General features: G+C 41.7%; 1 protein-coding gene across 9 annotated transcripts in view; it reads right to left on the bottom strand.

The window, feature by feature from the left end:
- Nucleotides 1–26,271, bottom strand: part of RBMS3 (RNA binding motif single stranded interacting protein 3) — a gene marked incomplete at its 3' end in the record, with an annotated part of 764,091 nt that overhangs the window by 92,753 nt on the left and 645,067 nt on the right. For all 9 annotated transcript variants that reach the window (XM_080974855.1, XM_080974854.1, XM_080974853.1 and 6 more), the window contains one exon: nucleotides 7,167–7,273. In XM_080974855.1, coding sequence (XP_080830981.1) covers nucleotides 7,167–7,273 — 107 coding nt within the window. The remainder of the gene's footprint in view (nucleotides 1–7,166; nucleotides 7,274–26,271) is intronic.

The raw sequence follows: 26,271 nt of genomic DNA, 5'->3' as shown, positions 1-26,271 counted from the left end.
CAGAAAACAAAAAATTCAAATCTAGCCTGATTTCAAGGACAAGGACCCTAACCCATCTTCACCCAGGAATCTTGTTGGCTCAGCCCCATAGGAATGCCCATTATAATAAGATAAGCATTGTGAACGTGATTAATGTCCCCACATTGTATGACAGATTTGGTATATTTTGGGTCAGAGGAATGTGGGGCCCTTCAACTGGGGCCAATCTGCTGGAGTTCCCCGGTCCCTTAATAGTCTTGTGCATAGAGCCAAGAATAAAAACTCAGCCAGCTATCAGACTGAATCATTTCTGTCCATAGAGGACTATGGAGCTCAATCCAGTATTACCTGTCTGCTTGGAAGCATAAAACAGCCTGTGTCTGAGATCTGAAATACACCCAACAGAGACCTGCTAATCATTTCTAAATGCCTGCTGCTCGTAGAGAGAAAAGGACTGGCACCAGGATCAGAAACTTTGACTTTCCTGCAGCTATTGACTTTACAACCAAGTAGGAAAATCCCAATCTCCCAAATGACCTCTGTATATTTCTCTCTTTAAATTGCTAGAGGGCCTTGAGTAGAAAAGTAATAAATGGTAGGTCAAAAATGAGAAAGTTAAAGGAACAGTTGTAAGAAAAGTGTCTCTGTGTTTGTTTTAAGGATAATTCATTTTTCTTTCCATGCTTGAGCACATACAGTACATAGGTTTGCCTCCTGATTATTTACAAAGGAAGTCCTAGCTCTAGATAAGCGTATTAAAAGTGGCAAACAGAGGGGGAAGAATGAAGGAAGCATCTATGATCCCTTATCTGCAGTAAACTACTTAATTTCATCCTGGTCTAATCTCAGGGAAACTCATCATCAGAGTTATATGACTGGGTTGCTCATGACTCTATTATTGCAAAGAGATCAGTCTCCGAATGCATTATATAGGCTATTGCTGTGGCTCATTTAAGTCCATTTTCTACTTAGATGTATAATTTCAAAAAGCCAATGTAAGAACAATGAATCTTTTGCTCTTCCTAATCTAACTTATCCAGTTTTGTCAAGTATGTTTTTAAAATCACAGTCTGATTCTTTGTGGTCTAAACCACTGCGCCTCTTGGGCTTGCTGATCGGAAGGTCAGCGGTTCGAATCTGTGCGATGGGATGAGCTCCCATTGCTCTGCCCCAGCTCCTGCCAATCTAGCAGTTCGAAAGCACTCCAATGCCAGTAAATAAATAGGTACTGCTGTGGCAGGAAGGTAAACGGCGTTTCCATGAGCTCCGGTTTCTGTCACAGTGTTCCATTGTGCCAGAACCGGTTTAGTTATGTTGGCCACATGACCCGGAAAGCTATCTGTGGACAAATGCCAGCTCCCTCAGCCTGAAAGTGAGATGAGCGCCACAATCCCATAGTCACCTTTGAATGGACTTAACCATCTAGGGGTCCTTTACCTTTTTACCATATACACAGGTGTATCTTTGAAGGAATTTTGTGTAATATAGCACCAGAATATTCACGACATATTTCTAATCATTTCTTATAAAAAGCCACTGTACATATGTTGTCTACAGATAAATAATTCCAACCTCAAGTTTTAAAATAACACTATTTTCAGTCAAATTTATCTGCAGCCGAGATCAATATTCAAACTGGAAATACAGCACGTAGAATTTTCTGAATTTTCATGGAGCTGCGTTTGAAAATGAGGCAGAACCTCAATTCGTGCAAAATGCACCTGCCTGACTGCTGACAAGTGTTAAGGTGAATGGATCATAGAACACCAACTCTGTACCAGTTACATTGGCTTGTTGTATGCTTCCAAGCTCAATTCGAAGTGCTGGTTTTCACCTGCTTTTTATGGCCCAGGATGCCCATATATTAAGGAACACCTCTCTCAGAAAGGTCTAAATACCAGGAAGAACTTCGACAGCGGAACAGACTCACCCGGGAGGTGGTGGACTCTTGTAGGAGCTAACTTCTAGGGGCTGTGGGGGCTTCGGCCCCCACAATGAAATATTTGAGGGGGGCAGGCCCCCACAAAGTTGATGGGTATTCCCATTCATATGGGGTGTGTCAGATGGTAGTGGTGGTTGCTCATGAGTAATCAGTCGGGACTCCGACCTGTCTTTTACAGGTTTTATTTTGGTGCAAAACTATTTACAGTGCAGAGCCACAAGTTCATGTCTGCCTCAATCGCTAGCAGAATCCGGGAGTGGTTGTTTCCGGGACTTCCCCCAACATAAGAGCTTCGTCACCCCCAGCCTTTTCCTTCCTTCTTTGCATTTTATACCTCTGCGCAGGGTGGGCAACGGAAGGAGCGTGCTTCCCTCCTGGCCGGCTTGGCCAGGAGCGGTGCTGAGGCTCCCAGCAGCATCCTCTGGTCCTTTCCCCTCTTCCCCACTGGAGGTGTGGCTTTCCCCACCACAGGAAGAGGAACTGCTTCGCAAGATTTTTGGAGGTTCCCTGTAACCCAACTGCCCCTCTGCTTCCCTTCCCTGTTCCGACGGCAGTACCCTGACAGGGTGTGTGTGAACTGTATCATGTGATTGATTATGCAGGGCGGGGCTTACCTGGGCCCTCACAATATTTTATTCAAGTTGGCATCGCTGTGGACCCTCCGTTCTTGGAGGTTTTAGGCAGAGGTTGGATGGCCACCCGGTTGAGATTCTTCCATTGCAGAGGGTTGGGCTAGACTATCCTCAAAGTCCTTTCCAACTCTACACTTCTGTGATTCTATGAATCTACGAACCCACCCAGACCCTTAGATCTTCATATGAGGGACTTCTCTGTATCCCACCTCTGAGCACAGTTCAAAGGGTCATAACAAGGGAGACGGCCTTTTCAGCTGAGGCTCCCCACCTGTGGAATGCTCTCCCCCACAGATGTTGGCCTGAAACTTTTAATGCCAGGCAAAAACTAACCTTTTCCCAAACCAATGATGGACCAAATTGGTTAGGTTTTTTTAATGTGCTTTCAAATTTTCAAGACACTGCAGGGTTGGTGGGGGGCTGCTTTGAATGATAAAAAGGTTAGTGTTTTATATGACTCCCCTTTTTATGGTAGAATGAATTTCTGTTTTTGAAAAAAATGTAAGTCACTTGGAGACCTTCTTAGGTAACAAGTAACTACCGTACTTTTTGCACCATAACACTCACTTTTTTCCTCCTAAAAAGTAAGGGGAAATGTCTGTGCATGTTATGGAGGGAATGCCTACAGGTGGCATGCCTACGGATTTTCCTCCTATAAAAACTATGTGCGTGTTATGGTCGGGTGCGTGTTATAGAGCGAAAAATACGGTAATATGTTCCAAAAATGATGATGATGGAAGGGGAATTAACAAAACAAAACAAAAAAACAGGGGACACATTGGGTGAGTGCAAGTGCCTTCTGCCCACAAAAGAACACTTCTGCGTCCAAGGTATGCCTCAGTTTCACAAAGTGAAAAAGAGTTGCCATGATGACACATGTTAAGCATCTTATAAACACAAATGCTATGATTATGTGCAAGAAACTTTGTGTAATGTTTGAAAGTGTGGTGAGTAGAAAAAAAGTAAACACTGGGATAATATTGTCCCTCTCATGTACAGAAAAGCTACAGAATCGAGTTTGGAAGCAGAATTAAAGTAAATTATCAAACCTTCAATTCTAGCACACGGGGGGCACCTAAATTGTGTAATTGGGTATTTGATTGATTGATATGGGAATTGATATTATAATTTGGTATTGATACAATGAGGCATATATTGGATTATTGTTATTTCAAATTAATAAAAAATATGTATATAAAAAAGAAAAGCTGCAAAATCCATAAGCATACGTAGTGCAGTAAGTTACCCAAGGCACAATAGTGAGTCAGCATTATTGACCCAAACCCTAGTGTGCAACCCAGTAAAGTTGATACAATGGGCAGCAATGACATGTGTCAGAGCTGGCTCCAGGTCCCAGCTCACAGAGGACCAACGCTAGCCGGCAGTAATGTACAAAAGTCTTTATTGAAGTACAGTTTCCATTTTCAAGCCGCAGCGCCCCAGCTCTACGTCTAGGGGTTAGATCGGCGAAGCTCCATCTGAGTCTCCGCCCCCTGTACACCAGTTTAAGATTCTAGCCTTACTCCACCTCTTACGTCTCTCCTTTCTCCTCTGGGTCCTGCTACCCCCCGGGGTCCCTTCCTTCCTGGATTCTTCTGACGCTGACGTTGACCCCCCTGACTCCTCCCCCTCTTTTCGGCGGGCTTTGGGACCTGGCTCCCTATTCGGGCTGCCAACTGCGCCGCCCTCCTGTACATTTGAACTTGGCGCGCGCGCCCAGCCTTCAACCTTCCTCTCGACCGTTTCCTCGCTCCCCGATGGAGGCGTGGCCAATCCTGACTCATGTCCTCCCACTGGCAGTGCGCCGCCTGATCCCGATGCCTGGGACTCCTCCCCCCTACTGCACTCTGGTGTGGACGCTGGTCCTGATTTCCAACTGCTGCTCTCTGAGTCCCCTCTGGCCCCTTCTTCCTGGGGTGTCCCCCTCGGCACCCCCCTTGCTCTGACCATGGGAGCCCCTTTCTGTGAATCTTCCGATTCGCTGGAAAGACTCAGAGACCTCGGACCGCTGTCATCGCTAACATTTCCTTCGGACTCCTCCCCCTCGCTCTCTATTTCCTCCCTTTCCTGTGCCTCTGCTCCTGAACCCCTGACAACATGTATTTTGTAAACACAAACTATCAGGGTTGTGGACCCTACAGAAGCATTAGACTGGTAACAGGGAGCGGCCGCCGAGACCATATAACACTGGTCCTGAAAGACCTACATTAGCTCCCAGTACGTTTCTGAGCACAATTCAAAGTGTTGGTGCTGACCTTTAAAGCCCTAAACGGCCTTGGCCCAATATACCTAAAGGAGCATCTCCACCCCCATCATTCAGCCCAAACACTGAGGTCCAGCGCCGAGGGCCTTCTGGTGGTTCCCTCACTGCGAGAAGTGAAGCTACAGGGAACCAGGCAAAGGGCCTTCTCGGTAGTGGCACCTGCCCTGTGGAACGCCCTCCCACCAGATGTCAAAAAGAACAGCAACTACCAGACTTTTAGAAGACATCTGAAGGCAGCCCTGTTTAGGGAAGCTTTTAATGTTTGATGGACTACTGTATTTTAATATTTTGTTGGAAGCCGCCCAGAGTGGCTGGGGAAACCCAGCCAGATGGGCGGGGTAAAAATATTATTATTATTATTATTATTATTATTATTATTATTATTAGCAAGTGCTATATAAGTCTATCTTCAAGGACTTTCCTGTTGCAGTCTGTCATACCAAGGCCGCCGTGGGTGTTCCTAGCTCAGCAGATTCTTCAGCCAATGTGCCACGAAGGCTCTAAAAGGAAGCTTATTGGTCTTGGGTCACCAGCATAATAGCTCCTTTGAGACTATTCTTCTTCAGTCAATGTTGTTGCCACAATGGCAATACTTGGGGGATTTTTGTTATAACAGCACATGGCAACCACCTTGTGAAAGTAAGCAACATATATGTTTTCCAGAACATAATCCCTGTCGGTCTTTGTAAGTTACTGGTTGTGCTTAAGCATGTCCCACTCCAGACTGAAGGTCCATAACGTATCTGCCAACACTATCAAGCCACATTCTTACTTTGTAAAGGGCAAAATGTGGTTGGAAACTGCTAACCATTTTTAAAAACCACCAGTTATTTGCCATTTAAAACACACACATACAAACAGAAACCATCTAAATTTAAAAATAAATCAATCTGTTTTTGAAATTATATTAGAGACACACCCTTTTAAAACCCAAATGACAACTGCTAGGACGCTCCCTGGTTTAAAAATATGCTTTCGCTAATCATTTCCATGAGAATGTGAAAGAATTTGAATGAGATTTACTCCAGTGATACAAATGGCTCAATGTGCTATAAGATTAAAAAAAAAGAAAAAAATAGGACCAAGCCTATTTCCTCTTTTCTTCCATAAGTACTCTGTGATGCAAAGCACATATGGAGCTCATCACACCTAAATGTTTAGAAGAATAGAAATGAGAAGAAGGTAATTAAAATTAGGCTGTTCTAATGGCCTTGTGGGAAACTAGTACGTCCTAATATTGCATTTTGTTACAACAGAGACAGAGCAAAAATCCTAAGTATGAATAGGTCAAACTTGTTCCCCTTAGGGGAATGTATGTGGCCTTTCATTCCTTCATGCATTTCCCAAAATACAGCATCCTAAATATTAGCAACAGCACACCTCAACTAGGAACAATCCTGCCCAGGTACAGAACGGTGGATATGCTAGCTGTAGAATTCCTTTTCAAATTATATGCCCTGTGTTACAGGCATGTCCTCACAATGGCTTTTTGTTAACCTCCTTTGCAGTGTGCCTCTAGGAGTATGGAAAGTATCTTTGTAGATGCCAATGACGGAAAGCCAGCTATGCAGACGACTTGATGAATGCAACTCCTACAATGGTCCCATTAATTATGTATACTGCTGGCCTAATAATGAATGGATCTGTTGGAATAAAATATCTGATTTCCTGAACTAAATCACTTGAGTTGGATCCGGGCAAAGTTCCTACTGAAATCAAGGAGACCTAAGTTAGCCATGATTGCACATTGATTTCAACTAAGTGAAACTATACGTAGAGCCAACTAACTCTCTCATATAGGTGTCCTTTCCATTTTATGAGCATTGCAATAGAAAACAGTATTGATAACTCATCTGTACAAATCTACTGCCCCTAAGGCCCCAATCAGTGATCCTTATGCTAAATATATGTATTTTTGCTCATTTAATACTACTGAGTGAGAACACTAAGGTTAAATGCATTTAACGCATGGTTTTGTAATGCCCTTTCTTAATATGTACCGTATTTTTCGCTCTATAGGATGCACTTTTTCCCCTCCAAAAATTAAGGGGAAATGTGTGTGTGTCCTATGGAGCGAATGCAGGCTTCTTGGCTTCAGCAATAGCAATGCAAAGCCTCCCAAGCGCAGAGGGAGCGCTCACTCCACGCTCCGGAGGCTCTCCCGGCTTCAGTGAAAGGAACCCAAAGCCTGCGGAGTGCAGCGGGAACTCGCGCTTCAGGGATAGAGCAAAAAATATGGTATTTATCCTTAGACTCATTTGACCTATTTTGTATTCAGGTCCCCCAAGTCAGCTCCTCAATCACCTCAACCCAAATACCCAAAGCATTACTGAAGATAATTGTGACTCACCTCTCCTTCTCTTGGCCATGGCCTCCCATTCTGCGTGTACTTGCTTTGATTCTGTCGTTTCTTTTGCCCTCCGTCAGCAAATTTGCACAGCAAAGGTTCTGTTGGGGCTGCGAAGAAAGGAAAAGCCAGGTCTGTATTAAGGCAAAGGACCCCTGGACGGTTAAGTCCAATCAAAGGCAACTATGGGTGATAGCCACCAACAGCCACTAATATCAGTGGCTATTGGTAACTGGCTGTATGGAAATGTCATATTCAGAAGCACTATGGTAGGGGACAAAACAGAGAAAGGCTTTTGCATGCCTGTGAGCTTCTTGGATGATCTGTAGGCCAGGACAGAAAAAAAGTTACTAGACTATAAGGACCTTCAGTCCAAGGCCTTCCTAGGTTGATAATAAAATTGCTCGACTGGAGTTGTAGGGTTAGCCATCTATTCTAGTTAAGACATTCGTGGCTGGCATTAGTTAAAGCATAAACACTGCCGCTCCCCCCCCCCTTTTCTTTTTGGTGGGGAAAGAAGAGAGTAGACAAGCTTGTCTGAGTAATATGTTTTCACTCTTCCTCTGTGTATCTCAGCACCCTGTGCTTACATATTTGAGTAAGTGAAATAAATACAAGGAGATCAAAGGAGGCTTTTGCCAAACAATCAAATTAGCTTAGTTCCCCCCATTAAATCCTTATAGCTTAAGACAGCTGGCAGATGACCTTCTTTATGCTCCCCAGCTGAGATCCCAGTCTTTCATCATAAAACAGTCAGCACAGCTAATGTACAACTGTTCAACGAATGTTCAAAAGGCTTCAGACCAAAAAAACAACAACTCCTAACATGCTGGCATGAAATAGTACTGAAAAAGAAAACAAATTTATGAAAAAGACTGAGCCAGCATCCTTTCCCAATTCTTATTCTTCTTTAAAAAAAAACAAAACAAATCAGAGATGTTTACTAATAAAATAAAAAATAAAAACATATTGATGAATGAACAAGAAATATCCTAAAAAAGGTTAGATGAGGTATGGCCACAGAGAAACTTGGTTACATATTTGGTGGTCATTTCCAAAGGTAATTTGATATTGGGCAAGAATCCTTAGCTGTATAAAACTCATCACAGAGTATATGATCCCTTTAAACCCACTTACAATTTTGTTGGATAACCTGGAGAAAGAATATTCCAAATACACAACATGAATAGGCATCTTGTTAACAGCAGCCAAATTTCAACCGGCTTACAACAGAGACTTGCCAATGTATCACTTATAATATATCTATGTAAATCAGAGTTCCTTTGCATCCTAATTTCCAGGATGATTTATTGGAGAAACGGCTCTCATTTCTGGTGACTGTAAAAAGGGATTTATAACAGGACTGCTCAATTCAGTATTCTATTCCTTTAAAAATATAATCTGTTTAAAAGTTGTTGGTGAAGGTCATAGCAATTTGTAATATATGTTGTGCTAAGCTTTCAGTAAATTTGATCTCTGGTGACTCTGAATAGAGAATATGTAAGCAAAAATTGGTGGCTATGCTTGAAATGAGTGCTTAATGAAATGTTGGCTAATGCATTGTTATTTTGTAACTGCAAAATCTTCGGGTGGGGAGGGAGTGCATGTTTGTGTGTGCATATATGTATTATTTGAAAGATTATTGGCCAGTTATTGCCCATGGAGAAGGATGTGATGTTGTATATTCCACTGATTGCATTCAAAAGCAGTGGATTTCAATATTTTCCATAAGGTGTGTTTGTGCATGAGCAAGTGGTTTGTTTTTATTTGGGGATTTCACTGAAAGTCATTGTGATAAACTGAATGCGGACAAGTACTACACATGTTGTACTAACAATCCCCAGATATATACAGTGGTACCTCTGGTTACTTACTTAATTTGTTCCAGAGGTCCGTTTTTAACCTGAAACTGTTCTTAATCTGAAGCACCACTTTAGCTAATGTGGCCTCCCGCTGCCGCCACCACATGATTTCTGTTCTCATCCTGAAGCAAAGTTCTTAACCCGAGGTACTATTTCTGGGTTAGCGGAGTCTGTAACCTGAAGCGTATGTAACCCAAGGTACCACTGTACACTTCACGCAACAGATTAATTATGTCAATGATGCAAGCTGACACAATAAGATGGTAATTTTTCAGTATTTATCTTTTCCTGTTTGGACCTCCAAGAGTGTGGGAATTTAGAAATATATAGCTCCGGTGAGTCCTTACATAGAAACAAGTACAGTTGTACCTCGGGTTAAGTACTTAATTCGTTCCGGAGGTCCATTCTTAACCTGAAACTGTTCTTAACCTGAAGCACCACTTTAGCTAATGGGGCCTCCTGCTGCCGCCGCGCCGCCAGAGCACAATTTCTGTTCTTATCCTGAAGCAAAGTTCTTAACCTGAAACACTATTTCTGGGTTAGCCGAGTCTGTAACCTGAAGCGTATGTAACCTGAAGCGTATGTAACCTGAAGCGTATGTAACCCGAGGTACCACTGTAGCTATAAAGCTCCGATTTCACTGATGTCGTTGCAGAACTTAAAATCACCTTTCAGTGCCAATTTGCTGGTCATACTCCTAGGTAGTTTCGAGTTACAGAAAAATCACAGGTAAAAGACTCCTCAAAGACTGGTTAGCAATACAACAGCTGCTTTATGTTGATGCAGTAGTTAAGACAAAAGAATTATTGACAGATTGGTTTTTAATCAACTCTGCGATTCTATGAATTCCAGACAGGTCATGATTTCAAAACCAGTTGGCCAGAAGGAATGATGGGAAGGTAGTAGCTCCAAGAACAAAGGAAATGTCAGAAGACCCAAATGCCCCACAAGTCAAGCCCCACAACTAAATGGGATGCTATATGCATATCTGCATTGAACATGCAGGTTTGCATCACCTTCGAGGCTCAATGTTCACAGGATGAGAGCAGGCGCAGAGGAGAAACTAACATAATGTAGAAATAATTTAAATGATACCCAACAGGTTTTACCTGAGAGTGTTTATCTTCTGTATAATAATAATAATAATAATAATAATAATAATAATAAAATTGATACCCCATCCATCTGGCTGGGTTTCCCCAGCCACTCTGGGCAGCTTCCAACAAAACATTAAAATACAATAATTCATCAGATATTAAAAGCTTTCCCAAACAGGGCTGCCTTCAGATGTTTTCTAAAAGTTGGATAATTGTTAATTTCCTTGACATCTGATGGGAGGGTGTTCCACAGGGCAGGCGCCACTACCGAAAAGGCCCTCTGCCTGGTTCCCTGTAACCTCACTTCTTGCAGTGAGGGAACCACCAGAAAGCCCTCGGAGCTGGACCTCAGTGTCTGGGCTGAATGATGGGTGTGGAGACGCTCCTTCGGGTATACAGGACCCAGGCCCTCTTATTTTAATATAATATTTGTGTCCATATACTTTCCTTCTAAGGTTGAAACCTATGCTATACACATTAAAACATTGTTTTAAAATATGTTGTTGTTGTTGTTGGTACCCAACCCATCTGACGGGGTTGCCCCAGCCACTATGGGCACTGGAGTCAACATCAAATACAGCTGGTGCCTATTTTACCTCCTTAGTGAAGTCTCCACCCCATTCCCCGCACCTCTGTGAAGGGGCTTGCCACATGAGTCTAATGGTTTTTCCACATCACCACAAAAAAAGGGGCTTGCAATAGCATGGAAACGATTGCTGACAGCAATAAGGCAAACTGGTTTGTGTGCACCAGGCCAGTGTCATAAAGAGAAAGATATATCTATCCCGCTTCCAGATGTCTCTTACGCAAATAAACTTTGTCTGGAAAAGAAAATCTTAAAGATACAACTCTCTCGTTTAGTATATTTGAGCTGGTCCTCTATTTTATATTTATTTATAGATATTATTTATGTACCAGCCTCTCATAAAATATCAGGGTGGCACAGAGCAATATAAGCACATAGAAACCCATTAGAAGCAGTACAAAAGAATCATTAAAATGTACAGCTCTTCAATAATATTTTAAACAACTGCATAAGCTTGTCAGCATAAAAAAAGACTTCAAGAGGTGCCTCAAAGTCCAGATGCCTGCTGCATCTCTGCTGGAAGAGCGTTCCACAGCATGGGGCGAGTGATACTGAATACCCAGTATACCCCTCTTGGCTGATCCTCTACAATGAGGGTTATACAGACTGTCATTTTGGGAGAGAAAGGTGATTTAGAAAGAGCTGCTGCTTTGTTCGCATGGTTTTTCCCTGCACTTGTCTTTACTATACAATCAGATATATTGTGCTCCACAGCTCCCAATGCCTGCGTTCCAACTATTCCAAATCCAGGTATCTTCTCACGCAACTGTTGGGTATTGTAAGACTCTTGGTGGGAGGGATTGTGAACCACGGTTGTCCCTCCAGCCAATATCTAACACCCTTTTCTCTGTCTATATACTGCCAGCTTACCCCACAGGTAAATCTGAATGCATAGAGTCCTGATCTCTAAGACTGAATATGCATCCTCAAACCCTCCAATTGTTCCTGTTATCCATGGACAGTCCTGGATTTACAGAAGCTGTCCCGATTTATGATCTGATACTGGAATGTCCCGCTTTTCCTTAGGGCAGGCATGGCCAAACTTGGCCCTCCAGCTGTTTTTGGACTACAACTCCCATCATCCCTAGCTAACAGGACCAGTGGTCAGGGATGATGGGAATTGTAGTTCAAAAGCAGCTGGAGGGCCAAGTTTGGCCATGCCTGCCTTAGGGCGTCCCTATTTTCACTGGAGAAATCTTGGAGGGTATGGAGTTATGTGACCTCCGAGCCACAGAGTTAAGTAACTATACAACCTTTAGAAGACATCTGAGGGCAGCCCTGTATAGGAAAGTAGTTTAAACTTTTATTATGTTTTTATATATGTTGGAAGATGTCCAGAAATGTTGGAGGGTACGTCTCTCTCGCTTTGCCTCTTTCTTGTCTGTGTTATGGCCCTGACTGCAAACAGGAGCCAGGAGACCGAAGAGGAGGAAGCTGCTGAATCTGAAAGACTGCCATTGTACTGGGTAAAGAACCCAGGCCCTGGCTGTGAGCTGGAACCTGTCAGCCAGGAGACATTTCACCTTGCTCACACCCGTGTTCAAAACTCCCATTGTCCTAGGTGCATTTTGCGACAAGGAATTTCATAAGCACAAGCAGTTTCTGAGCATCTTACTGCGCCCAAGAATTCAGATTAAAACTGCAGAGTGGAAGGAAAGGAGGACCTTTTCTTGCCTCCCCACTTCCAGCCACTCTCTGAAGAATGGAGAACAGACCCTCTTAAGAATATTAGAGAGGAAGGCAGGGGAAGCTTGGGTTTTTTTATTTTCCAGTCTTCAGCTGAAAACTAGACCATGTGAAAAAAGATTTTAGCTGCAGCTCATTCATTTTCAGCTTTGCATTATTGTAATTAAAAAAGTGCGCTTAGACATTCCCTTGTTGCACCCATGTTGTTGTTTAGTCATTTAGCCGTGTCCGACTCTTTGTGACCCCATGGACCAGGAACTCCTGTCTTCCACTGCTTCCCGCAGTTTGGTCAAACTCATGTTGGTAGCTTCAAGAACACTCTCCAACCATCTCGTCCTCTGTTGTCCCCTTCTCCTTGTGCCCTCAATCTTTCCCAACTTCAGTGTCTTTTCCAGGGAGTCTTCTCTTCTCATGAGGTGTCCAAAGTACTGGAGCCTCAGCTTCAGGATCTGTCCTTCCAGTGAGCACTCAGGGCTGATCTCCTTCTGAATGGATAGGTTTGATCTTCTTGCAGTCCATGGGACTCTCAAGAGTCTCCTCCAGCACCATAATTCAAAAGCATCCATTCTTCGGTGATCAGCCTTCTTTATGGTCCAGCTCTCACTTCCATACATCACTACTGGGAAAACCATAGCTTTAACTATACGGACCTTTGTTGGCAAGGTGATGTCTCTGCTTTTTAAGATGCTGTCTAGGTTTGTCATTGCTTTTCTCCCAAGAAGCAGGCGTCTTTTAATTTCGTGACTGCTGTCACCATCTGCAGTGATCATGGAACCCAAGAAAGTAAAATCTCTCACTGCCTCCATTTCTTCCCCTTCTATTTCCCAGGGGGTGATGGGACCAGTGGCCAAGATCTTAGTTTTTTTGATGTTCAGCTTCAGACCATATTTTGCACTCTCCTCTTTCACCCTCATTAAAAGGTTCTTTAATTCCTCCTCACTTTTTGCCATCAAGGTTGTGTTGCACCCATAACGTAGGTTTAAGGTGCCATTTCGCTCCTAGAGTTCACATCTCAGTTTCTAACATTGACTCACACTACACTAGGAGCCTCGTACTCCCCAATGTAGGCAACGCACAAGGTTAGAGATGAATGAGAAGTGTATGAATGCCAAACATCATGAAAGAAAACTGCCCCTTTGAAGACTCCTCAGGAAGTGGGTGCTCTCTGGGTATGCAAGCCTGACCTAACATCTCATTTGAACTCAACTTTGTTAGAAAAAGCCTATATCTGAGCTTAGCTGAGGTCTCACACAACTGCATGCAAGGATGTCTCTCCTCATTAATTTGAAAAACAAGATGATGGATGCTGCAATAGGAGGACCAAGAAAGACGGTCAAAGTTGAAAAAAGATGTGGAAACGCTATCCCAATAGAACGAAGGCATTGAATGAATACTGTAATCACCACGTTCAAATTTAAGAAAAGAAGAAACAGCACATGTTTTGTTATGCGGTCAATACCAAAACAATTACATCCGAGTACACATTACAGCTTCTCTTATCATCTCGTAAATCATAAAGTGCTTCTTTGTACAACTGCAGACCTTACTGCAGATAGGAACAGGTAAACTGCGTGAGAGTGAGTGTAAAAGGAAAGACATTACCAAAACGGAAGAGATAAAGCTAAATATGTAAAGCTGGACCAATTTGTGAAGCGATTTTGTGATTTTGTGAACAATGCAAATTTTTTCTTCTGAATATTTAAAACAAGAGTTTTGTGAAGAGAGAAAAGTTCTGTTCATCTGAACAGTTTGTAAAATCTTGCTGAGACGATGGAAATGAAGCTACGCTGTGTTGTTTGATTGTTTCTTTAACCGCAGATTTATGAAAATGAGGGTTATTGAACAGAATTAAACCTTATATTAAAATACTTGTATGCATACTTAGGGAGACACCAGGTTTGATAGGAACTCTGATTAATAATAATAATAATAATAATAATAATTTATTATTTATACCCCGCCCATCTGGCTGGGCCTTCCCAGCCACTCTGGGCGGCTTCCATAGAAACCAAAAATACACTAAAATATCACACGTTAAAAACTTCCCTGAACAGGGCTGCCTTAAGATGTCTTTTGAATGTCAGGTAGTTGTTTATCGCTTTGACATCTGCTGGAAGGGCGTTCCACAGGGCGGACGCCACTACCGAGAAGGCCCTCTGCTTGGTTCCCTGTAGCTTTGCTTCTCGCAATGAGGGAACCGCCAGAAGGCCCTCGGTGCTGGACCTCAGTGTCCGGGCAGAACGATGGGGGTGGAGACGCTACTTCAGGTATACTGGACCGAGGCCGTTTAGGGCTTTAAAGGTCAGCACCAACACTTTGAATTGTGCTCGGAAACGTACTGGGAGCCAATGTAGGTCTTTCAAGACCGGTGTTATATGGTCTCGGCGGCCGCCCCCAGTCACCAGTCTAGCTGCCGCATTCTGGATTAGTTGTAGTTTCTGAGTCACCTTCAAAGGTAGCCCCACGTAGAGCGTATTGCAGTAGTCCAAGCGGGAGATAACCAGAGCATGCACCACTCTGGCGAGACAGTCCGCAGGCAGATAGGGTCTCAGCCTACATACCAGATGGAGCTGGTAAACAGCTGCCCTGGACACAGATTTGACCTGTGCCTCCATGGACAGCTGTGAGTCCAAAATGACTCCCAGGCTGTGCACCTGGTCCTTCAGGGGCACAGTTACCCCATTCAGGACCAGGGAATCCTCCACACCTGCCCGCCTCCTGTCCCCCAAAAACAGTACTTCTGTCTTGTCAGGATTCAACTTCAATCTGTTAGCCGCCATCCATCCTCCAACCGCCTCCAGACACTCACACAGGACCTTCACCGCCTTCACTGGTTCTGATTTAAAAGAGAGGTAGAGCTGGGTATCATCTGCATACCGATGAACACCCAGCCCAAACCTCCTGATGATCTCTCCCAGCGGCTGCATGTAAATGTTGAAAAGCATGGGGGAGAGGACAGAACCCTGAGGCACCCCACAAGTGAGAGCCCAGGGGTCTGAACACTCATCCCCCACTACCACTTTCTGAACACGGCCCAGGAGGAGGGAGCGGAACCACTGTATGACAGTGCCCCCAGCACTGATTTAGTAAAGACTCCAGCACTGATTTAGTAAAGACTCCAGAAGTATAACAATCTTTTATCATTCCAAGACTGCAAACCTGCGCATATTTCTTTGGGGAGCATGTTGCATTGAGGTCAGTGTTACTTCCTCCAAGTGGTTATGTTCAAGATGCTGTATCACTGAGTGTGGCATCAGCCCCATGAAAGACTATAGCTTTAAAAATTACAGAGTTAAATATTCTATTACATTCTTAATATGTGTGCTGTTTATACCTAACGTATATCCTTGTGACCCAAGTCACTAATTTGGTATTTTACTTAAAAGCTATCTGAGATACAAAATCTTACCGTATTTTTTCTTATTCATTTATTAATTCATTTTAAGCATTTAAATACTTAAACGCTTTAAAATTTAGATACATTTAGATACGGGTATCAATCTCTCAAAATAATTTATGACATTTGGAAAGATAGGTATCAATAAAGATGGATACAATACAACAGAAGATCAGCACAGGAGAGCATTTTATAAGCCAGTTATGTCCAACTTCGTTAAAAGTGTCCCCCCCCCCAAAAAAAATCTGCAGACACAGGAAAAGATAACAGAGACAAATGTTGGAGGTGGATCAAAGGGTAGAACTGGACAATTGTGATAGAAATAAGTCCCTTCCCCAGTATGAATTGCTGCTGGAGAAAAATGAGATACCTCAGAACCAAAATTGCAATGAAGCACTTTTGCAAGTATGGCAGAAATGATTTTGAGGGGACCTCTGAGAGTTTACAGACTGTCCTGTCTCTGCAACTGGGGTGAGGAACCTCAGTCCCTGGGCCTAATTTCACGCAGCCTTCAGCCATCTAGACATTTGAGGCCTGCCCTTGCTCGTCAGACTGCCCCCCTGAGAATCTCTTCCTAGTATCTTGGCGGCAACAGGGATGAAGCTAGCATATTGTGTCAGGAGAGATGATGGCAGAGATGATGCCCGGAGGTTGTTCTTGTGTCCTAATACAGTGGTACCTCGGGTTACAGACGCTTCAGGTTACAAATGCTTCAGGTTACAGACTCCACTAACCCAGAAATAGTACCTCGGGTTAAGAACTTTACTTCAGGATGAGAACAGAAATCGCATGGCGGCACAGCGACAGCGGGAGGCCCCATTAGCTAAAGTGGTACTTCAGGTTAAGAACAGACCTCCAGAACGAATTAAGTTCTTAACCCAAAGTACCACTGTACAGGGTATGAAAGTGGGTGTGAGAGTATCTACATCCAAGAGGTCACCGTGTTTCAGCGGTGTTGTCCTGAGGATCTAGAGTTACAACCTTGTGCCTGGAAGAGTATCCCCAAATCTCACCAAATTCAATGGGAAGTCCGTGTTCTTAACTAGCAGCAAGATGTCAGCTAGCGCTGGGCGATATCTACTTTTCAACATCGCGACATATCACCAGCTAAACACCACGGTTTACTGATGTATCACGATGTCTGAAAAAAGGATGGAGCTATGTAGAGGCATTGGCTGGCTTCACAGATATTCCTGCATCATGATTTTTGCTGGTGCCTGCATTTTGTGATTTGCTGCCCCGTGCAGGAGGCAGCAGATAGCTGAGCCAGCAGAGGTAACAAGGACTGCAGGAATCGAGCCAAGCATTGGCCGGCTTCATGGTTTTCCCCACACTGGTTTTTGCATAACACACACACACACACACACACACACACACATCAAGACTCGTGATATATTCCCCTGTCAAAATTTTTGAAACATATCATGATATGGACTTCAAACCAGTTTTGGATGATATATCGCCCAGCCTTAAAGTCAGAATATAAACTCTATTGATTGTAGGTTTCATGAAAAAATTGTCCTGAAACTATATATTCCAGAGGTGTTTCACTGACTCCAGTGGAAAATTAGATTAGCCAGGTTCAGTATTACAGCTTCTTAAAAGCAAAACAACGGTTCTTTTGACCTCTTTTAGCAAAGTCATACCATCTTATTTGAATGAAAAATGATGCCATGTTATTTTACCATTATGCTATTACGGAACAGAAACAAAGTCAGCTTTCATCAAATGTACCAGCCAAATTTAAATGATTTCATGTACTTTAATTTACTGCAGAAGATCATATACCAATGGCCTGTGTTGCTTTCTAGTTCGCCTCTAATGGAAGTAAAATAAGTCTCTAGTAAGAGGTGACCTACAAGCCCTTGTGGTCAGCTATTCCACCTCTCAGCAATGTCTTTAATGTTCCCCTGAATGGGGGGGGGGGGGTGGACCTTGAAAATGCAAGCTTTTATGCCACAAGAAATACATCACTCTTTTTTTTTTATCTTAAATCTATTTTCTCAGTTAATAGCTTTTGATATTGATCACTTTAGACATTACTATTATCCTATCAGGTATCATGTAGAACATGAACTGCTAATGCTTGAACTGACACAAGAAATTACTTTTGATTTTCCTATTATGGGCTATTTAAAAGATCCATTTAAAGAAAGCATTTCTATAAACAATAACATTGTCACATTTATTTCCTTTCTGTCTAGCATTACAGAAACTAGCATGGGTAAGATGAAAAACTCCCCTCCCCACCCAACACACATCTGTTTTCATTTCCCATAGAAATCAAGGCAAATCTTGGCAAACATCTTAGTCAATAAACAGCCCCCCTTCTCCATATTTGCAATTGCTTTATTTTTTTCTTGCTAACTAAGACTGCTTGGGGCATTTTTCACCAGTGTTTCAGTATTTGTATAGGTAGGCGTTAGACAAAGCTTATGAAATCTAATATAAAATGAGGAAGGAATGAAAGGAGCACATAGTCTGTCTATCTATCTATCTATCTATCTATCTATCACCTATCTATCTATCTATCTATCATCTATCTATTTAAAATTTGTATACTGCCCTTCATTCGAAGATCATAGGGTGGTTCACAACATAAAAATACAAAATGAGAACGCAAAATGCATGATAAAACCAAACCAAACGAATAAATCCCCTTCCACGGACATACTTTAAAGGCCATAGGATGCTAATCAGCCAAAGGCCTGGTTAAAGAGAAACATTTTCGCCTGTCCCCTAAAGATATGTAATGAAGGCGCCAGGAGAGTTTCCCCAGGGAGAGCATTCCACAATTCACATTCATTAAAGAAAGTCTGTGATGTAGACTTCTCCACATTTTTTCCCTAGCTCTCCTACATACACACAGATGTTCCACCTCTGTTTGTAGACACTTCTATGTAAATAACTGAAGCTATGTACGTAGGGCCCAAGATGTGTACCCTCGCTTTTTGTGGTGTCTGAACAGACTGTTGATAGCCTGATCTTCAACGTAGTAAATTGTGCAGTAAAAGAAAGCAAATAATGCAGCCTCAATAAAGCAAGTGAGTGGGGAAACAGCACAAAACCCTAGCGGTGCATCAGCATATTTTCTGATAAGCCATCATGGTTTCTTACCTAAACCAAGGCCTATGAGGAGCAAGTATGGCTCTCTCTAGACGAACTGAATCATCAGAACAACAAAATAGCTGTGTTAGTTCAGTTATTAGAACGCTTGAAGTTTAAATTATGATAATTTAAAAAAGCGTTTATTGGGGGGAAACAAGCAAGTGCACTTTTCCAGCACATTCTTAGCTCATAACATGACCCTCTTTTGCAGCTCTGGAGTGATTCGCAAGGAAAAAAGTTTTACAATGAACACAATTATGCAACTGTTTATTTACACTACATTTCTCTGCTCTAGGCTTTCGTTGCCGTAGTTCAAACCCTTGACAGGTAGATTTCACCAGACATTGAGAACATTGTTTCATTTAATGTGGTTTGCAACAAACACACACACACACACACACACACACACACACACACCCCTTTCTAAAACCTTTTGCATTTCTACAAAAGGTGTGTCTCTGGCTGGAGAACTTATAGTGATCTATCAACAATGCCAGCTCTGTGGAATTGCAATTTATTCAGATGTCCTTCCCTGTATAGCAGAAAGAAATAACCTGACATGCTAACAGACAGGTTTCTATTTAAAGAAAAAGAATGGGGGAAAGACTTTAAGAGATAGCCTCTTAAAAACAGGTTTTTGACTTCGCTCCTTGAATTCCCCTGACAAAAGTAATGAGTGAGGTGACAGGAAACCCAATATTAATTCTGCAAGTTCTAACTAGATGTGCAGGAGGGTCTAAGTGTAAGGAATGGAGCAGGAATGCACAGCAAATAGGCAATTATTTGGAGTAGAAGAATTCTATGCCTGATGATGAGCTGCCCATTTCTGCTGTCCGGTGCTGGTTCTACGGAGACTGTAATCTTGTATGGTGATGCCTGAATTCAATCTTAATGCCTGATATTGAGTGATGAGAAGCTACAGGGATTCTTGTGAGATTCACTGTTAATGGGTTTAACTCAATTGGTGCGCCTGCCTTGGATATTTCATAAATATTCAACCTAAGCTACATGACGCGAATACCATCCTGTCACCATGTGCAAGGCTGAACTCAGCCGTTTAACAAGGTGCTCGTTCCTCCGCCCTCTTGCCATTTTTGGTTCTGTTATTTCGCCCCTTCCACTAGAAACCTAAAAAGTCTCCACAGGGACCCAGCTTTCCTTGAAGAAAGATAACAGCAGTACAAGAGCATTCGAAGGCCGACCGTGAACTGCTGTAGGGGTGAGCTATAACACACCAGGTTTTTTGACTGCATGAAAGTCCTTAGTATGATCCGAAAGGAAGCGTCGGGGAACAGAGTCTGACACAGACAATAACTGCATCTGGTTCTTCCTTGTTAACAAGTTATTTCTCATTTACTGCAGGAGAGCCGGAGTATTCCCCTCAGGTCTGTTGCTGGAATGTTGCAATCCCCGGCACCATTAACCAGAAATTTTCATTATTGGGGAAATTCAATTATCACAGAATATACCCAATTATAACACTCCAGAAGTTAAACAACAAAACATGAAATCCATGAGTGTGAATGGCCACCAAAGTGTGTTGACTTTAACACACACACACAGCCCTTTGGGGAAAGGTTAAACCACATTCACAGTTGAGACTAATCCTGGCAGGAAAAAAAATTAAGTCCACACTCTCCAGACATTGTCACCATATCTATACAGCATCTTTTTCCCCCCACAGTGCAATTTTTAAAAGGGATTTCATGAGTACAGGGCCTGCAGCTCCAGGGACACAATGGTCGTGTCTGCATGTAACACTAAGTCAAATCACCGGTCTCAGGGGTGGGGAAGACTTAAGTGAATTTGCTTGCTCCTCCTCACTCTGTTTAGTTCAAGGCTATGTGGCAGCTAAGCTAAGGTTTGACTTAATGTTTCATCTGAATGAGGGATTGTGGTTAAGCTCTCTTCTCTCTAGGAGCCAGCATGTCCACATGGTTCCTGCCATGCTTGAATCAGTCCAAAGTTCGACTAGAGACTTAAGACAGAAGCAACCTATTCTTAATCGAAATGATTACATGGAAAATGTGCTACCCTTTCTGTTGCACTTTTAGAAGCTAGAGGTTTAAGAGATTGTCGTTCAGTTATGTTCAATGACACAGTAAGAATTGCATTTCCCTGATGATAATTGGGGGTACAGCTTAGTTGTAAAACATTTAAAATCTCACGCAATCTGTTGTTCTAAATACGAAAGCAACTCACAATCAAATCTTGCGTATGTCTAAATTATTTTATATAGTGAAATGCACAATTACACATAATGTAGAAATTTATTTTGTTTTGAACTTACTTTCTCCAGTGTATAGTTGTGTAAATTTCAGTCATTTTAGCCTAGCATAGTCTGTCATGCAATAGTATATGACAGTCAATGTAGGTGCTCCAGAATAATGCCAACAGTTCAGAAACTAATTGAAATGGCCATTTCCCCAGTATACTCGTCAAAAAGTTATGTATTCAATGCAATCCTTGGAAGTGCCTTTTTCTTACATTTACTGCTTTAACGGGCTCTTTCTTTTCTTTAAAAAAACAACAACAACACCAAGAAGGAAACAGTGAATTCATCCTTGACTGAAATTCTGTTTTATGTTAGAAGGTTTTCCAATAGTACTTACGTTCCAGTTGCAGGCGCTACAATCCTATGTACATTTACCCAGGATTTAAATGCTACTTAACACCCCGAAGCTTACTTCTGAGTAAATGTGCAAAGGATTCTGCTGTAAGCGAACCAACAAAATTTGCAGTCCTATAAGCCAACAGAATTTCACTGAGCACTATAATTCTACTTCCATCATACTGCTCACTGGAGCGCAACTCAACCTATTATTAAAATAATTTCATTAGTATTCTTGTTGCATCTACTAGGTCTTTTGACATGTCAATTTCTGGGAGCTGATAAGCACCTGTCACTCATTTTAAAAACCCCAGCAACCACAGAACAGAACAGCAAGGTATAATAAATAAGCTTTGAGATTTTTAAAAAAGCTAACTAACAAAAAGGGACAAATACAAAGGCCTTAAAAGATCTGTCAGCAGAAGCAAGAACTGGGATAACGTGCTTTTATTTTATCATAACAGCAGGTAAATCCTTTGAGCAAAACATTTGCCAACCTTCCCTTGTCTGAACAAGAAAATGTATGAGATATTACAATGTATATTAGTTTCTAGTTAGCATCTTTCTCACACCAGGGAACTTTTTAATAAGAGGCAGCGATGGAGAAATCAATGTTGGGGTTCTATGGAAGATCCTTTATTAATAAGGATGGCTTTGCTGATTGATTTGCTGCAAACATGAGCTTGCAAATAAATTGCATATGACAACAGCATTAGCATTAAAGCAAACACAAAAGCGAGGAACTGCAAAATTGTAGTTAGGTGGGAAAGTTCGGGTTGGGGGGTTTAAATAAAAGGCATTTTCAACAAGATTTCCCCCTGGAAGGGTAATCAGAGGATCAAAAGACACCCAAATGTTGACTTTGTTCCTATTAATATATTACTGAAAAAAATGCTTCCAAAAAACTGATGACATAAGAACATATTAAGAATATAAGAAGAGCTGTATTGAATCAAATCAAAGGCCATTCAAGTCCAGCAGCCTGTTCTCACAAGGGCCAACTAGATGGTTAGGGGAGTGGGACATGAGCAAAATAACACTCATGACCCTGTAGCCACTAGAACTCGGTGGCAATTGAAACTGGTTCATGTTTATACTAATCAACTTTTGTAGATTCACAAAAAAGGGAGGTCAATCTTCAATGCAAACATATTAGTTGTATCATCATTTGTCATATTCCTCCCCATGCAAAAATAAACTTGTACTGTAGCAACCCACTCAGATGGGCAGGGTACGAATTTATTATTATTATTATTAAGTACTACTACTGCCACTACTATAGCTTGATGAGGGTAGCCGAAGAAATTCAGAGCCTATCGCAACTGCAGTTCCCTAAGCAGAGAGAAAGGTTACAGATCCAGTTTTATTTGATAGGGTAAAGGTAAAGGGACCCCTGACCATTAGGTCCAGTCGTGGCCGACTCTGGGGTTGCGGTGCTCATCTCGCTTTATTGGCCAAGGGAGCCGGCGTACAGCTTCCGGGTCATGTGGCCAGCATGACTAAGCCGCTTCTGGCGAACCAGAGCAGCGCACGGAAACACCATTTACCTTCCTGCCGGAGCGGTATCTATTTATCTACTTGCACTTAGACGTGCTTTCGAACTGCTAGGTTGGTAGGAGCAGGGACTGAGCAACGGGAGCTCACCCCGTTGCAGCGATTCGAACCGCCGACCTGCTGATCGGCAAGTCCTAGGCTCTGTGGTTTAACCCACAGCACCACCCATGTCCCATTTAATAGGGTAGATACTTTCTAAAATATTTTCAGGCACAGAAGCTGAGAAACGATGCATCATTAGTAAAACACACAGAAAGTTGTAAGCGATGATCACTTCAAAATCACATTTGAGCAGAACGTAAAACTGGATAGTTCTTTCTATACTCAATTCATACTCAAACCAAGCCCCCCAATGTTTTGAGCTTCTAGATGTATGGAAGGGGAATTGTGGCTTAGAGCTGCCTAGCTTCTCGGCACTCAACTTCACACGTTTATGTAAGTTTGTCTCCAGGATGCAGCAACCTCTTAAGAGAAACCATAGGAGCAAACTACAGTTAGCATAAACTATGGTTTGCAAACCAGCTTCAAACCGTAGTTTAAAATCCTGGTTTGGCAGTCACCTGCCAGTTATGTTTCATAAGATAGCAAAGATTTAGACATAACACCAAACAACTGTTTGGGTTTTCAACTGGTAGGTAATACTATGGTTAAATCACCCAACATTGGTACTGCATACTAAATAGGAGTTAACTTTTTATCATAAAGCAGTATTCACATTAATTGTGATTGGGCAGTTCTCACCAGCCTTTTAAATTCTTTGTTTTATTACCTATGCACAAACCATTACATACGGGCTCTGTGAGCTGTGGAGATAATTTTTAAATGTAGAATGGAAATCAGAGAAACAAAAGATCACTTAAAACGATAGGTATTCAAGATTTGAGATAAACGTCCATGAACTACAGATAATTTTAAAACGTAGAATGGAAATCAGGGAAAGAAAAGATCACTCAAAAACACAGGTATTCAAGATCCCAGATAAATGCCCATGTTTCACGACTCTAGTAAAACAAAAGGAAACTTTGAAAGGCAGCAAAGAGATGAGAGAGCCAGATGAAGATGGCATTAGAAGGAGACGGACGGCAGATGAATGTTTGAATGTTTGCTTTAAGAGGCAGCTGTTTATGCAATTCATTTTTGCTTCAAAGGTTCTGAGATGAAAGCTCTTTTCTCCATCTAAAGTAGTACATTCCATTGTAACATCGCAGCCTCGTAAGCCTTTCCAGCTTATCCTCTGTAACTCATCGCTGTAATCAAAATGTTAACATGAATGACCCAGAAAGCATGCAGTCTCTCAGCATCTACACAAAACTACCTTTGTCAGGCCACACGGGATTACATTTCTGTAGCACAAGGTGCAAAAGATCCCCTTGCTTTGAATGACAGCTACACTGGCAAGTACAGGTGTTTTAAATGTCCGCCTTGCAAGTATCAAAATTCTTCCATTATACTATAAATTGAGTTGTAACTAGAAACTCTATACTGTGCCATTTTCAACACACAGCCTGGCCTTTCATGATGCTGATTCTGGAGGGGGTAAAAAGTTTAGTATCTTACTTTTAAGTTTTATTTTAATTCTAACTCAAGGATTTTGATACTATTACATATACATGTAATAAAATACTTATAACTTATTTAACTTTTACATGTGTATGTCCAGAATGAATGTAATATTATTCAGAGCAGTTGACCCTAAACTTTTTACTAGTAATCCATGCTAAGATTTTCTAAAGTCCAGAATTTCACTCAAAATATTTTAACTTTTATCTTTAGAGGCAGAAAACGACCTGAAGGCCCAGCACCTGAAGGCAACAGCATTATATAGCTATTACCTCTATGCCCTGTCTGTAGGCTTCCCAGAGGCATCAGGTTCCCCACTGTAGGAAACAGAATGCTTGGTTTTTTTGCCTTTACACCCCAAATGGGAAACTATGGTTTGTTTAAACTGCAGTTAGCTTTTACACCCCAAATGGGAAACTATGGTTTAATGTTGATTTACCAATCAGGATCCAACCTCAAACTGTGGTTTAAGATCCTAGTTAGTAAACTGATATTGAACCACAAATTCTCATTTCAGATGTAATAGGTAACTGGGGTTTCATTAAACTAGGATGTAAGCACCGAGGGAGAGAGCGATGAGAAAGAAACATGCTGCCCCCTTTCTAATTTCCAGCTTCTAAACTGGTTTAAGCTGGGTGTCTGACTAAGGCCGGTATTGTCCAATGTTTTGGGATAATTCAATGTCTCCATTTATCAAAATATTACATACATGTATCATGCAAATCTGACTGCACTCATGCATTGCAATGACACAAACTTTTATTGTGCTCCTATGCATGGCCAAGGTTGTTTGTATCGTGCTATAAATTCTGCAGGGTAGCTTTGCATTTTCTCTTTTACTTTGCCAACACTGGTTTAAAGATGATGAAGATAATTAAACGAATGATTTGCAGTATGATATAGTGTATTCAAAGAAGATCTGGAGCAAATACGTGTTTATCTTTTCTCTAGATTCTTTGAATGATCATTCAAACCTTATAACACATCATATGTGAAAATTGGTGTTTTGGCATACAGCTTTAAAAAACAACAACACAACAACAACAACAACAACAACAACAACAACACAGTATCTATTATAACATTATTATTATCATCATCAGGAAAGTCTGCTCAGAGGCTATGACACAATGTGCTTAACATTATCGAAGTCTGCATTTCAGGCACTACTATGAATACAAACTGGATATAAATAATTGCACTTATTTAAGGTCAATGAGCAAGTGCATTGAGAAAGAAAGCATATATATTTCAGTGTGTTTAAGGAAGACACCAATAGGTCTCTGAAACAACTATATTTGCATTCATGGGCTGCTATGCAATCAAATATATGTTTACACAAGCCTCTTTCCAACACATTTATTTTGTTATCATTAATAGAAAACATTTGCCTAGATAGCTTTAAATTTTCAATCTCTCATTTTGACTCGAGGGCAGCTTTTGTATGCTATCATGCTGCAGGATTATAACGGCGAGAGATTACCTGTTTCATTATTTAAAGTCTATTTGAAATATTGTAAGATCCTACTGGTGGTTGCTTATCCCATGTAATCTACTGGGAAATTGTCAACATTTACATTAGCACAAAAACAAACAGCTCCGCAGAAAGAAGCAGTAACCTCAATCTGATTAGTTAATCAAGCTGAA

The sequence above is a fragment of the Podarcis pityusensis genome, assembly GCF_964106645.2.
Source record: "Podarcis pityusensis genome assembly, chromosome: 12".
In the NCBI taxonomy this organism is placed as follows: domain Eukaryota; kingdom Metazoa; phylum Chordata; class Lepidosauria; order Squamata; family Lacertidae; genus Podarcis; species Podarcis pityusensis.
The sequence above is the reverse complement of the archived record's forward strand: the minus strand, read 5'-3'. Positions and strand labels throughout refer to the sequence as shown.